Raw genomic sequence first — 15,287 nt, 5'->3', positions numbered from 1 at the left:
TACAGAATGTGGAAAAAAAATGTTGAGACTGAACTCTAGGATCTTCATAAATGTTTAAGAGTCAACAAATATATCTAAGCCAACAGCTTTGGCTGTGCTGCATATATGACGTAAAATGTTGAAAAGGGCAAAGCACTGCAATTATGACTGGGTTAAAAACAATTGATATCCCAGTATTAGTTCTTGTTCCGCGTAATGATCTCTCACTTGCGTAGCAAATTAAATGTACATGCTGGTATGCTTAGTTCCATACAAACCTTCGATTTTCTCTTCAGACATGACGGTATGACAGAGAGACAACAATCTGAAAAACTCTTGCACATGGGGCTCCTCCAGCTTTATAGACTCAATTAAGCTGTGATCATAAAACTGAAACTTGCTATCCGCAAGAGTATTGAATGAGAAGTCCACTGGTGGTGTTTTCTGGAAAATACAAGGACAAACATACACAACTAAATGAATTATTCAGGCTGGGTTCACACCTATGCGAATTGGATGCGTGTTTCTCGCATCCAATTCGCATAGCGGGAGAATAAGACCGGCTCTCTATGGAGTCGGTTCACATGTCTCCGGGGCGACTGCAGAGCGCACTGCACAGAAACGCTGTGTATCTTTGCCTCCATTTCAGGGCCGAATTCAGGCAAAGATTCTTCCCTGATTCCTCCCTGAAACGGTGAACAGGGACGGACAGCGGCCGGTTTAGGTGTGAACCGAGCCTTAAACAGGAACGCACCATCTGTAATATTTAAAACTTACACATGAGAAAATACTATACTAATCAGTAAAAAAATACCATACAAAAATTGCACCATCCATGGAGTGTAGTGGGTAGGTTAACTTCTAACCCTAGAGGGTCACTTCTGATTTTAATAAAAATTTACTGCATACACTTCAAATGAGAAGTATGCCAAAGCTTGTTTGGACATACTCATCATGTATTTCCTTGCTTGTGCGCTTCTGTGACCCAGAGTCAGTGAGCAGAGAGCAAAAGTCCACCCAAATTCCTGATCAGCAGTTGGCTAAGATCCTGTTCACATCTAGCAATTTGGGATTGCAGGCAGAATCGCTGTGATTCCAAATCGCACTGCACTGCAATGCTAGAAAAATGCAACACGTGTGTAAAAGTGCCATTCATTTTCAATGGCACCTAAAACGCAGTGCAGTTTTGCCTGTTTTTTTTGCGTGACAATTGGAGCAAAACTGCACTGCATTTGGGTGCAGTGGGCTGCTGTGAGCCTAAGCTAGCCGTTCCTACCTGCTCTACGCCCGACGCTCCAGTGAGCGCTGGAGGGACAAAGTACAGAGTACAGAGTGATGACTGACTGACAATCACCTCTATCTGCTCAGAGCAATTAGCAATCACAAGATCTCTCAGTTCTTGGGCTTAGAGGCAGAGGGGGAACAGCTTGCAGCATTGAACAGATGCTGCAGCATGTATTTAAGTATGCATATTTGCTTTTTTTTTAATCCCACATTTCTCCTTTACTTTATACGATGAATCTGGTGCTAGCATCTTTAACTCTTGGAGTTATAAGCTACTTTTGTTCCTGGCCACATTCTTCCTGGGTATGCCTATTGCATTCTCCCTCATATTAAAAAAATAGCTGAGATTGCAAATGTTTTAGGTGGTCTAACACTCCAGTAGCCATCATAAACTCATCAGTTATGGCTGAATTGACTCATCAATCCATTTCCAGCAACTTAAGAGTGATCGCAGTGTGCCAGAATGTAAACTAAGCTGTGCATGCGCAGCTCAGTGTACATTCCAGAGGGGATAGGGAACAGGCAGCTAAGTGTATTTTACTGCAGAAGAGTATGCATTTTTTTCGGTTTTAGTTCCACTTTAAGTTTTTCTGTTATTAACTCTATATTCTTAAAAGGCACAGTTGCTTTCTGGCATATAAGATGGGAATATTTCTTCAAATATATAACACCAATCCACAAGTGCTGCCTGTTCTAAATCTTTTTTTAGGCCAGGAATTCATCTTAAATATTACTTTTGAGTGGGTAAATTAAAATTATTAACATAAGAAGTGATATTACCACTTTCCCAATGCTGCAGCCGCTGCCCACTACCCCCCCCCCCCCCCACTCCCCCTCCCTGTGACAATAGTATGGGGATAAGTTCCCCATACTAGCTGTCACTTTTCAAAATCATCACAAACGTGCTCCACCCATTCATACACACAGCTCTGTGTGTGAATGAACTACAAGCCCCGACATCCTTTGCGGCTTGTAGTTCTCAATGTTCTCTCCTTCAGTGTATCTGCTTGCCCATACGCGATGTACGGGCACATGAATGCACTGAGGGAGCGATCGCTGGTGCAATGCTTTACAGGCTTCAAATAAATAAATGCACATTTTTTTACCTGCAAAAAAAAATTTTTTTTTCTTTAAATAAAACATATCCTTTAAGCAGTACATGTTACAGACATCAATATTGCAGAAAACTGCAGAAGTTGTTACCTCTGTAATTTCCATTTTTCGACCCAGTTCATCCCGTACCTGACCTACAGAACAAATAAAATAAATACAATTATTTATTAAATAAAGAAGTCAATAGCTTTTTCCTTGAAAAACAATTCTGAATACTAATTCTAAACAGATCTTATACGCACCTAAACTTAGAGAAGGACATATACAACATTATACAGCAGTTTCTGTATATTGTAAACTATTATCCTGTAACTCCGGAAAACATAAATCTGTGTTCTGTTATTATTATCCCCTTCATTGGGAATGTTTGTATTCCAGCTGTACTGTCTACATATAGCCATTAATAAAATTAATAGCAATTAACCATATACTGCACAGTGTATTATGTGCTGAAGCTTGTCGGTTGATTAAAGCTTTGCCTATGAAGACATCATTGGAGTGCTGCTTTTCTTTTGGATTATACTGTACACTGCACAGTGTTCAATTATAACAAATCATGTGCTTATATGACCTACACAATTACATTGTTTTTCCCAAAATGTAAAAATTACATACAAATGATTTCATAAAAACATCTTCTAGATGTATGAGTAGCGCAAGAGAAGGGAAGGTCTCCTTCATGATGGCAGTAGACCCAGAGGATGGAGAGCTGTCACTCTTTTGATGTACTGTCAAGTTCCTGCTCATACATAGTGAGCAGTTTCAGTGCATGTGCCCACTGTGCTGTTTGGAAGGCCTGTGTAAATTTTAGGAAATTAATGGACAGCGATAAAAATCCTTTGGCAGGTGAAACAGTTCCCATACATTTATATCAATAATGTAGTTAGCCGTTTGACTGGAGTTCTGCTTTAATGATTTGGATCTCAATTTAAAGAGTCTACATAGAATAAACAAAAGGTTCACAAAAGGTCCGCCTTTATATTTGCAATGATACTTTCTTTTTTTATCAATATATTTGCAGACATGTTTTCTACTGCCTTCCACCAAAACCCTTGGTTCACAATTATGCGTATTTTAGTGCGTTTTGCATAAACGCACTACAGTTCATTTCATTTAACATGGTTTCCTATGGATCTAGTTCACATCTTTGTGTTTTGAGCCACTGCATTTTTGAGTTTTGCGTGTAATAGATTTCAATGGACCCGTACCAAAAACGCAAATGTTGCGTTTTTAATGCTTTTTGCGTTTTGTTTTTTTGGCTAATAGGAAAGTATGACAGTTCTGTTCATGTAGTGTGACTTTGCACTTAGCATCAAAGTAGTGCAGGAACCTTTGTGTGTCCAAAGTCTCATGTTAGGGTTAAGAGCTAGTGTAAGGGGCTAGAGTTATGGGTTAAGGGCTAGGGTTACTCTAATGCTAACATTTAACATTTCGACATCGCTGGATAGAGATGAGGCTCAGGATACATATTAGGGGGGCTGGGGGGCCTGCTACACACAAAAGGTTTTTTATCTTAATGCATAGAATTTTTTATCTTAATGCAAAAAATTCCTTCTGCATTTACAACTCCTTTAAATAACACTCAGCTCTCCTCCTATGCTTTGTAGTGTGTGGAATCAGATCCTCGCCACCTGCCTGCCTTAGATCTGTGCGTTTTAAAAGGCTGTAGAGAAAAGAAGGCTGCAGATAAACAGGTACAACTTATATGGGAGGATTTGTTTCATCTTTGAGTATCACCTGAGGCTTGTCACTTCAGTGGTATATGTAAGGGTTTAGAACCACTTTAAAAAAATGCAATACTCAAAAGAAAAAGCTATAAGTCATACATTTCACTTACCATATAATCTTCCATTGATTGAACATTTATTAAATGTCATTATATTCTGAGTAAGAGTCCCTGTTTTGTCAGAGAATATATACTCTATCTGCCCTAATTCCTCATTTAAAGTAGTGGTCCGGGCTTCGGCTGGAGTGCCTCTTTTAGAGTAATACATTTTACGGTCCCAGTTGATAAAGTAACTATGTCCCAGGCGAATAACTTCAACACTTTGAAAAAAAAAAAGAAAAATCAAACAATATACATGAATACAAATATTTAAAAAGTTTTAAAAAATACCTAAAAATCAAAACAATAAAATATTTGTTCACTTGCATTAGACTAAAATTCAGATTCATAATGAAGGTGTGATGCATAGATAACTGGTATAAAAAGAAGCATGCCTTCAGTATAAAAAGAATTTGGTAAAGCGTGATGGAGTGTTAATTACAGAAGGAAAAGTAAAAAATGGACAATTCTTGGTAAAAATATATATAATACAAATTATTTTAGAATCTATCAAAATAGGTGTAATATTAAAAATAACTAGTGGAAACTAATACTACTTACTACACATTCTGAAACAGATCATTTGAGAGTTTTTTTTCCCCGCATGGTATTTCATGATGCAGATCTTGTCAACTCCCCTTTTTCCATACACTTTTCCTCTTTTCTATACGCTATTTATCTCAACTTTGGGAACATAACAGAAGGAGGAAAAGGCGAGATAAGAAGACCTTGCCAGGGTGCCAGTTAGTGTAGTTTAGCCTTGAAGTGGTGGTAAAGGCAGGAGATTTTTTTACCTTAATGGATTCTCTGCATTAAAGTAAAAGACCTGTCATGTTCAGCTCACCCCCAGCCCCCCTAAATACTTACCTGAGCCTGATCTTGATCCAGCAGCTCTCTCCTTTCTCTCTCTCCTCAATGGACAGCAGCAACAGACATTGACTCCTGTAAGAAGGGAGCGGGGTCGAGGCCATGCTATGCGTGTCAATAGGAAGGAGTCCACATAGTAAGTGCTTGCTATGGGGGCAGACACAGAAGAGGAGGAGCCAAGATTGCTGGTGGGGGACCCTAGAAGAGAAGGTTGAGGGCTGCTCTGTGCACAACCATTGCACATACAGTAGCAGGTATGTATAACATGTTTATTAATTTAATAATTTAATACAAAAAAAAATAAGGATTTACAGTCACTTTAAAGAGGAGTTCCACCACCCCCCCCCCCCCCCAGCAAAAAAGTAAAAGTCAGCAGCTGCACATACTGTAGCTGCTGACTTTTAATATTAGAACACTTACCTGTCCTGGAATCCAGCAATGTCTCCATCGGCTCTCGGTTGCTGGCACCATCATTCGTAGTAAGGGAACCCGGCAGTGAAGCCTTTCAGCTTCACAGCCAGTTCCCTACTGTGCAGATGAGAAGCGCACTGTGCTTTCTGAATGGCCCAGAGGTGGGGGGAAGGAGGAGGGGAGCCGAACTTCAGAGTGATCTCACCGCGGTGAGATCTCTCGGAAGTGGGGACAGGTACCTGTCAAAATACAGGTATCTGTCTTACCCCCTCTCTCCCCTCCGAAAGGTGCCAAATGTGACACTAGGGGGGGAGTCTGATAAGCGGAGCTTACAGTTTTGGGTGGAACTCTGCTTTAAGTTAAGGGAAATCATACCTTCATATCAAAGTGAAACAAAGTCTGGACGTGGCACAGAAATGGCTTTTATGTTTAATGTGATTCTAAAGGCTTAAGGTACTTTACCTTAATGCATTGCATGCATTATGGTAAAAAAAGAAAACTTAAGGGTGCAGCCCCCCCCTCCAGTTCCCCCTTATACTTACCTGAGCACCATCTGGATTCAGCGATTTGCATGAGAGTAATGGTTTTCAGGAGTCTCTCGCTCCTCATTGGCTCCTGCTGCTGTCAATCACAGCCAGTGAGCCAAGGAGGAGAGAGTGGAGGCGGAGCCAAGCTCCATGCGTGAATGAACAATGTCCATTCACAGGAGCGTGGTTCGGGAGAGCCCCATAGCAAGAGACCTGCTATTGGGAGCACTCTGCAGGGGGAAGGACCAAAAAAAAAGGATCAGGGCTGCTCTGTGCACAACCATTGCACAGAGCAGGTAAGTAACATGTTTATTTTTTTTTAAGAACTTGCCTTTACAAACACTTTAACTTTTATTGCATAGAATCAAGGTAAAAAATCTTATGTGTGCAGAAGCCCCCCCAGCCCCCCTAAAACATAGCTGAACCCCCTCTTGATCCAGCGATGTCCACGCGAGTCTTGCCTATCTGGGGACTCACACTCCTGATTATATTTTGGCAACAGTGAGAGCCACTGTCATTGCGGGTGCCATTGTCAATCAGGAGACAGGTGAATGGACACACAGAGCTGTAGCTCAGGAGTGCACCTGCTTGGGCGCCCCCTAGTGTGTGCTTGTGGGTAAAGTCATCTGCAGAACTGAAAGTTGTCAGAGAAGTATGCTCTGATATCAGCTCCCTGTAATCAAACAGACATGAACAACATGGTAAGCCAATCCAGCTCTTCTGCAGTTGTTGTCCAGCTAACACTTAGGGCTTCTTGAGAGGAGTAGAGAGCAGAATGATAGTTTGATTTACTCAGGGTGCTTGTATGTGCAATCACAGCTGGCAGTTTAAACAGCTACTACATTTCAGCTGGGTGGCTGAGATTTTCCTAGGGGTCCACTTTAAATATTGGCTGTGTTGAAGTACTTTATTTCTCTATATCAGATAAAGGAGAAAACATAAAATCCCATGAACTCCAAGCTACCTAATGAAAAACACCAGTTCTTTTATGATCAACGTGGACCTTTACAGTAAATGGATTTTTGGCTACAAACAGAGAAACTTAAAGTGGTTCTTAAGGCTTCAGGTTTTTTTTTTACCTTAATGCATTATGTGCATTAAGGTAAAAAACCTTTTGTGCCACAGGATATCTCCTCAGCCCCTCCATACTTACCTGAGTCCAATCTTGATCCAGCACTGTGCCTTAGAGAAGCGGCTCCCACACCTCTTTCCCTTCTCACAGGGCAGACTGATTGCAGGTAGAGCCATTGGTTCTTGCTGCTGTCATTCAAATCCTGTGATGACAGAGCTGGGGGCGGGGTTAAGCCATGCTGTCTGTATCTTCAGACACAGGCAGCGAATCTCAGGATTGAGCCTGCAAATGTGCCCCCATAAGAAGCGGATTCCCATAGGGCCACTCGCCAAAGAGGTGGAGCCAAGAGTGCTGGTGGGGGCCCCAGAAAAGGAGGATTGGGGCTGCTCTGTGCAAAAACAATGCGCAAAGCAAGTATTACATGTGCTTTTAATTTTCTTGTTCAATATTTTTATTGAATATAAGGAACCGGATACAATATTGTATAATTTCATTCTGTGTATGCTGCCATACAGTAAGAAAACAATAAACGATGCACAAAAGGTTCATGAACAAAAATAATACTGAGATATCATACAAGATGGAGTGAAGTGCTAAAGTACAAACATACAAGATATATGAGGACAACCCTGACTCCTGGGGACAATCGCGCATAAGAGCTCCATGGTACCAGAAATGGAAAGCAGCCTATCAGGCTTACACAGTTCAAGTGATTGCTCAGTAAGGTAAAAGAGCAGAAGAAAAGTAGGAGGGGAGAAGGAAATTCAGGGTATCCAGTGGTTGTGGCAGCAAACCAGCTGTCAGCTAGGAGTACCAGTGAGTACCTGTACGGGTCTTAATCAAGGTTCCAGTAATAACTGGCCAAAGTCCCACAGTAAATAGTTGTCTTTTTTTCCTTTCACCCAATAGTAATTCTTTTTTTGATACTTATCACCTTTTATATATACATGTTATAGAAGTATATTCATTATTATATACACGTTTATTGATAGGATTCACCATATATATATACACACATATATATTTTTTTGCCTACACATGTGCATATACACATCTTTTTTCACCTTCTTTGTCATCTATTTACATGTCACGGTTTTGAAAACATTTCTCAATCAGTCAACACACCAAATAGCCAGCAGATGCCAAGACCTCATTAAATCGGCTTCCAGCTGAGACTCAATGACCATCTAATTGGGCAATCATGTGATACCCCATTGAGCTATATAAAAGTTTGTCTTTTTAATATTTGTTAGCTATGAGTAAGCACTCAGTCCTGAGTGCGAAACGCGTCAGCTTATCTGTACTTTCTGCATGACAGTCTTGTTATTTTGATGATCCCATTTTTTCAATAAAGTGAAAATTTTTTGACTACATCCGGTGTGCGGCATCCGAATCTTCTCCTCCATTCAAGCCTACCCATGGCTGCCAGATTTTCAAATGTTTAGGGATTCGGTCAAGCAACGTGGCCTTAATGTTGTTGTGGATCAAAAATTACATTATGCTATGTTTTGTCTCAAGGAAATACAGATTGTTTGTTTTCCATGCCTTGGTGATAAGTCAGGTGGGCGTTTATTCAGTAGGGCTGTAGTATGGTCAGTCGTTAAGATTACTACAGCAAGCATAGATAGCATATGAAACCCCTCAGCCCAGAAGGCCACCACAACAGGTCAAGACCACCAGACATGCAAGTGGGTTCCCGCATTCGCCCCAAAAGCATTGTGAGGGATACATTGGGGGAATTTTGAATTTTGGCAATCCTTGCCAGTACTAAGTACCATCTAGTGAGCACTTTGTAGTTTGCCTCTAAGGCTAGTATGTTTACCATGGAAGACTTAATAAACTGCCATATGTCGGGCCAATCCTTCGAGTCCAGCAGGATGCCGAGGACTGAGGCCCAGCAGTCAGCATACATAGGTAATACAGAACTAAATGTCGAGGTTAGATATGTGTATAGTTTTAGAAATGTGGGAAACAGGGACCATGTTTTTTTTTTTTTTTTATTAAAAAAAAATAAAGTTTACATTCACTTTAATAAATAAATGAATGTGAAAAATGTTTTTGATATCTTGAATATACTACACTGCAAAAACAAAAAGTAAGGTGAATTCTGCAATATCTCAGAAAAAAGAACCTCAAATGAGCACTTCCAAACTAAACATGACTCATATTCAAGAACATGAGGTATTTACAGAGCCCTTGTATTACAGTCATTCCAAATTCCAAATTCAAGTTTCTGCAATGGTGTGCAGAAACCAGAAGCTCCTGCTTATACAATAGTTTGACATTTGTGGTCTGTGACTTGTGTCCAAAAAAAAAGGAATGATAAAACATAAGATTTTATTTTTGAAATGGAACAAAGTCTATTCTGACAACTTTGAGAGGCAAGAAGAGGACAGAATCTTTGAAGAGTAATGCCGCGTACACACGGTCGGACTTTTCGTCTACAAAAGTCCGACAGACTTCCGGCGGACTTTCGGCGGACTTGCAGCAGACTTTCTAACGAACGGACTTGCCTACACACGACCACACAAAAGTCCGACGGATTCGTACGTGATGACGTACACCGGACTAAAATAAGGAAGTTCATAGCCAGTAGCCAATAGCTGCCCTAGCATGGGTTTTTGTCCGTCGGACTAGCACACAGACGAGCGGATTTCGGGGTCCGTCGTAGTTACGACGTAAAGATTTGAAGCATGTTTCAAATCTAAAGTCCGTCGGATTTGAGGCTGAAAAAGTCTGCTGAAAGTCCGGAGAAGCCCACACACGATCGGATTACCAGCCAGCTTTAGTCCGTCGGCGTCCGTTGGACTTTTGTAGACGAAAAGTCCGACCGTGTGTACGCGGCATAACTCTATTGCTGAGAAAAAAAACATTTACCCCTGGGTGATCTATGTACATTGCAGGGATCATTTTACCAAACTGTTGCAGATTCCTACCTTTTGTTATTCTTAAAGCGGGGGTTCACCCACACCGCCAAAAAAAAAAAATATTAAAAGCCAGCAGCTACAAATACTGCAGCTGCTGACTTTTAATACATGGCCACTTACCTGTCCCAGGGTCCAGCGATGTCGGCAGGGGACGCCGAGAACCCGCTCAGTTCTCGGCAGCTGCCGCCGCCATCCTAAGTGAGGGAATCAGGAAGTGAAGCGTTGCGGCTTCACTTCCCGGTTCCCTACTGCGCATGCGCGAATCGCGCTGCGCGTCCCTAGTGGTCCCCGCTCTCTCCTGGGAGCTGTGTGTTCCCAGCAGACAGCGCGGTCGGGACGGGAAGAGGCATAGACTCCCATGGGAGTCTATGCTGGAAGTGGGTGCAAATACCTGTCTTAGACAGGTATCTGCACCCCCCTCCCCCCTGAAAGGTGCCAAATGTGACACCGGAGAGGGGGAGGGTTCCGAAAAGCGGAAGTTCCATTTTTGTGTGGAACTCCGCTTTAAGAAATAGCTGTTTGTTTGTCTGTGTCCATGTGCCAAGTGAATCTGTACAGGAGAGATTTTATCATTACCAATCAGCTGCTGCACTTGCGGGGTTCTAATGTGGAAAGTGGCCAGGTCTGCATCCCTTTAGACATGATGTGACCAAAAATGACATTTGATGGGATCTTTGTGCCTGGAAAAATCAGTACGCCAATCACACAAGCAGGAAATTTCATTTCTGGGGGGGGCATTGTGTGCTGTGTACAGAACGCCTCCAGGGTGTCATACTGCATTGCATTTTACAGAAAATGACAGAGCTGCAGATTGAAAAGGAAATTTAATTTTTGATAACATTCAATTACAATATGACTTGAGTCGCAATTGTATATGCTATATTGCGGCGGACAGATCGAACACTTTTGACACATTTTTGGGACCATTAACATTCATACAGCGATCAGTGCTATAAAAATGCACTGATTACTGTGTAAATGTCACTGGTAGGGAAGGGGTTAACACTAGGGGTGATCAAGGGGTTAAATGTGTTCCCTCGTGTGTGTTTCTAACTGTGGGGGGATGGGACTGACTAGAGGAGGAGACATATCACTGTTCCTACTTAATTGGAACAGACGATCTGTCTCTCCTCTCCTGTCAGAACCAGGATTTGTGTGTTCTGGCTCTCGTGCCCACGATCGCATGTGGCCGGCGGACATCGCGCCCACCAGCCATGCGCATCGGGTCCCCCATCATGGCGTGCTATAGCTCTTTAAAGGGCCGACATACAGCTACCGCGATTCGCGGGAACGAGCCAACCTGCCACAGTATAATGACAGCAGCTGGTCGGCTAGTGGTTAAAGCCCAATAATAAAGATTAAAACATGATCCCTTGCAGTGGGGCTGAGCCTGCACTGGAAGGGTTAATAGTCTCGGGGCAGGCGGCGCTCCCTCACAAACTGGGAGTGGAATGTCCCTCAGTATCATTAAGTCCAGAGCAGGGTTACAGACTCTTCTCTGGTCTTGATAACGTCAGCAACCCAGACCACTAGAGTGCGAGGGTGCAGAAGCTGCGGGGACCAGTATAACTCCAGGGAGGAGAAAAGGATCAGGTAATTATTCACTTGACGACTGCCTCACGTATGAGTACGCTAGCAGAGTGGCTCTCCTGCACCGGATCATGTACCTAGTACGTGATCCGGCTCTTTCGGGTAGGGGGCGTATGTACATGTAGCTGGAATGCTGGCTGTGCTGCGATTAGATACAGCACAAGCCAGTCAGCGGGTGTCAGCCAATGAATGTCCGCCAGCACCTAGCTGGCGAGGAGGAACATAGGACAGAGCTCTGCCTAAGTAAACAAGGCAGAGCTCTGTCCTGTCAGCAGGGATGTGCTGGATTTTGTTTCCCTGCAAAGGGAATAAAATTCAGCATGTCCCTTAGTAAAAGCACCACATAGTACACACATAAACACTGGCACACATTTAACCCTTTGATCTCCCTAGATGTTTAACCCCTTCCCAACCAGTGTAATTAGTACGTGTTGTGAAGTGGTGTATACACACACAGGATCATTGGATTTGGCGTCACACATATTCTTTTATGGACTGTCTGCACTGAGCATATATTGATAGACTGCTTTGCACCTTTGCACTGTGCACTTTTCCTATATGATGATATAAAACACTGATAAATAGACTAGATTAATTCTTACACTTGCGCAAAGTCAGGAAATTTGTAGGATTAGAGTCAGTTGTATGATTAACCAATTATACCAAGGTGCTAATGATCATCAATGTTGTGTGTAGGTTGAAACACAGTATGTTGATTTACTAAAACTTGGGAGTGCAAAATCTGGTGCAGCTGTGTATGGTAGCCAATCTGCTTACAACTTCAGCTTGTTCAATTAAGCTTTAACAAAAAAACTTGGAAGCTGAAAACAGTTTCATGTCACAGGTCATATACCACACAAAAGATAGTTATACTGCATCAGAAAGGTCTCCCCAAGGCAAAGATCTCAAAGCAGACTGGGATTTCAAGATGTGCTGTTCAAGCTTATTTGAAGAAGCACAAAGAAACAGGCAACGTTGAGGACCATAGATGCACTGGTTGGCCAAGGAAACAATGCAGCAGATGAAAGACGCATCATGCTTACGTCCCATCGACATCATACAGCACTGCCATCAGCACAGAACTAATGGGACCCAGGTACACCCATTTATACTATGGAGAAGTCTGACCAGAAGTGGTCTTCATGGAAGAATTGCAGCTAAAAAAAGCCATACCTCTGATTTGGAAACAAGGCTAAGTGACTCAACTATGCACAAAAACATATGAACTGGGGTCAAATTTTGAAATATTTGGCTGTAGGCAGTTTGTTTGCTGAAGGGCTGGAGAGTGGTACAATAATTAGTGTCTGCAGGCAACAGTGAAGCATGGTGGAGGTTTCTTGCAAGTTTGGTGCTGCATTTGTGAAAAAGGAGTTGAAGATTTGGTCAGGATCAATGGTGTCCTCAGTACTGAGAAATACAGGCAGATACTTATCCATCATGCCATACCATCAGGGAGGCATGTGATTGGCCCCAAATTTATTCTGCAGCAGGACAACAACCCCAAACATGCAGCCAATGTCATTAAGAACTATCTTCGGTGTAAAGAAGAACAAAGAGTCCTAGAAGTGATGATTTGGCCCCCACAGAGCCCTAATCTAAACATCATCAAGTCTGTCTGGGATTACATGCAGAGACAGAAGGATTTTAGGCAGCCTACATCCACAGAAGATCTGTAGTTAGTTCTCCAAGATGTTTGGAACAACGTGCCAAGTTCCTTCAAAAACTGTGTGCAAGTGTTCCTAGAGGAATGTTTTGCTATTTTGATGGCAAAGGTAGGTCACATGAAATATTGGTTTGATTTGGATTTCTCTTTTGTTCATTTACTTTCCATTTTGTTAATTAATAAAAATAATCTATTAATGTTTCTATTTCTGAAAGCATTCTTAATTTACAGCATTTGTGCACGCCTGCCTAAAACTTTTGCACAGTAGTATATAATGTATTAGTAGCATTTTTTATGAATGTGCATCTTTCCACTTTTGTAGTCAAGTTTGAGATAAGCCAACGACATGCTTGTTATGCATTTCCATTCATGCAGCATAACTAAAAATAATTTAAATAAAATATGTATTGATTTTCTAGGTGTGTGTTTGGAGAAGGTCTTGGACAGAATGCAAGCTACTCTGAACAATTTGAAGATAGAGGAAACTCAATTCGTCCCCACTGACAGGGGGAGTTTTTCTCCATTAACATAGAATGCAGAGGTCCAGCTTTTAGGTCTTTAAGCTCTTTGATAGGACAGTGTCCAACTCAAGTTTACAACTGATAATATGATCTGCCTGCACAGTACAGAAAGGGTTAATTATGGTAAACATTTACTTCCCAGCCCCCTCTGCATAAAAGTAATTTTTTGAGTTTTCAGAAAAGAGCAAGGAACATGTAAACAGCAAATTTTTTTTTTAAGTTGTACTATTGTATGTGAATGAGAACACTCAAATATAGTGGGTATTTTCCAATTTTGGCTGCAACGGTGATATATACTTTAACCACTTCTGGACCAAGCCTATTTCTGACACTTGTAGTCTACAAGTTAAAATCATTATTTTTTGCTAGAAAATTACTTAGAACCCCCAAACATTATATATATATATATATAGATCTAGATCTATATATATATAGATCTATATATATATAGATCTATATATATATAGATCTATATATATATATATTTTAGCAAAGACTCTGGGGAATAAAATGGCCTTTGCAATATAATAAATATAAAGTTTATAAGCAATATAAGAAAAATAAAGTTTACATTCACTTTAATAAATAAATGAATGTGCAAAATGTTTTTGATATCTTGAATATACTAAACTGCAAAAACAAAAAGTAAGGTGAATTCTGCAATATCTCAGAAAAACAACCTCAAATGAGCACTTCCAAACTAAACATGACTCATATTCAAAAACGAGGTATTTACAGAGCCCTTGTATTACAGTCATTCCAAATCTAAGTTTCTGCATCGATCAAAGCCAGTTCCAGGTTTGTTCAGGACTCGCCAGCAGGCGGATGTGCCGACTGGTCCATCGGGTCTCCCAGTGGGACGGGAGATTCGGGCGGAGTCCCCTCACGCTCCTTGTGATAACGGCCGAGTGGCTGCTGAGACGCATCGGTTGTTATTAGAGGTCAAACGATATATCAGCCGATATTTGGTGTTTTTTACTTAATCGGCATCGGCCGATTGTGCTGATAAAAAAGGTCGATATAACTTCAGCACGACTTGCAAATGACTTCTGTAATAAAAGTCAATACAAGTTGCCTGTAATCTTCTGTGAAGTGACTTCTCTCCTCATCTGGGCAGCCTGCCAAATCTGATAAAAAGAACCTGAAGAGATACAATGTTTACACTTATGAATGAACTGAACTCTGTGTGTAGAAGTTCTCAGTTTAACCATTTAAAGACTAAATCTTTTCTGACATTTGTTGCTTACAATTAAAAATCCTGTATTTTCTGCTAGAAAATCACTTTATTGATTTTAGCGGCGCCATTCGGCTGCTAGCGAGGCGATTATAACCCAGCTAGCAGCCGAGGAAGGGGTTGAATGCGCCCATGAAGTGCCACTGCCGAAACGCTTTGCAGGCGCTTCAGCAGCGGTGCGCATTCATTTCAATGGGCAGGAGTGGTGGAGCAGCGGTATACACCGCTCCAAAGATGCTGCTTGCAGGACTTTTTTTTAACATCTTTCCAGCGC

General features: G+C 41.6%; 1 protein-coding gene across 2 annotated transcripts in view; it reads right to left on the bottom strand.

The window, feature by feature from the left end:
- Positions 1-15,287, bottom strand: part of ATP8B4 (ATPase phospholipid transporting 8B4 (putative)) — a 576,024-nt gene that overhangs the window by 142,649 nt on the left and 418,088 nt on the right. For both annotated transcript variants that reach the window (XM_073618636.1, XM_073618637.1), the window contains exons 14-16: positions 4,214-4,422; positions 2,467-2,510; positions 258-423 (exon numbers count right to left, since the gene is read on the bottom strand). In XM_073618636.1, the coding sequence (XP_073474737.1) occupies positions 258-423; positions 2,467-2,510; positions 4,214-4,422 (419 nt within the window). The remainder of the gene's footprint in view (positions 1-257; positions 424-2,466; positions 2,511-4,213; positions 4,423-15,287) is intronic.

The sequence above is a fragment of the Aquarana catesbeiana genome, linkage group LG03, assembly GCF_042186555.1.
Source record: "Aquarana catesbeiana isolate 2022-GZ linkage group LG03, ASM4218655v1, whole genome shotgun sequence".
Taxonomy (NCBI): domain Eukaryota; kingdom Metazoa; phylum Chordata; class Amphibia; order Anura; family Ranidae; genus Aquarana; species Aquarana catesbeiana.
This window is presented reverse-complemented; position numbering and strand designations above follow the sequence as displayed.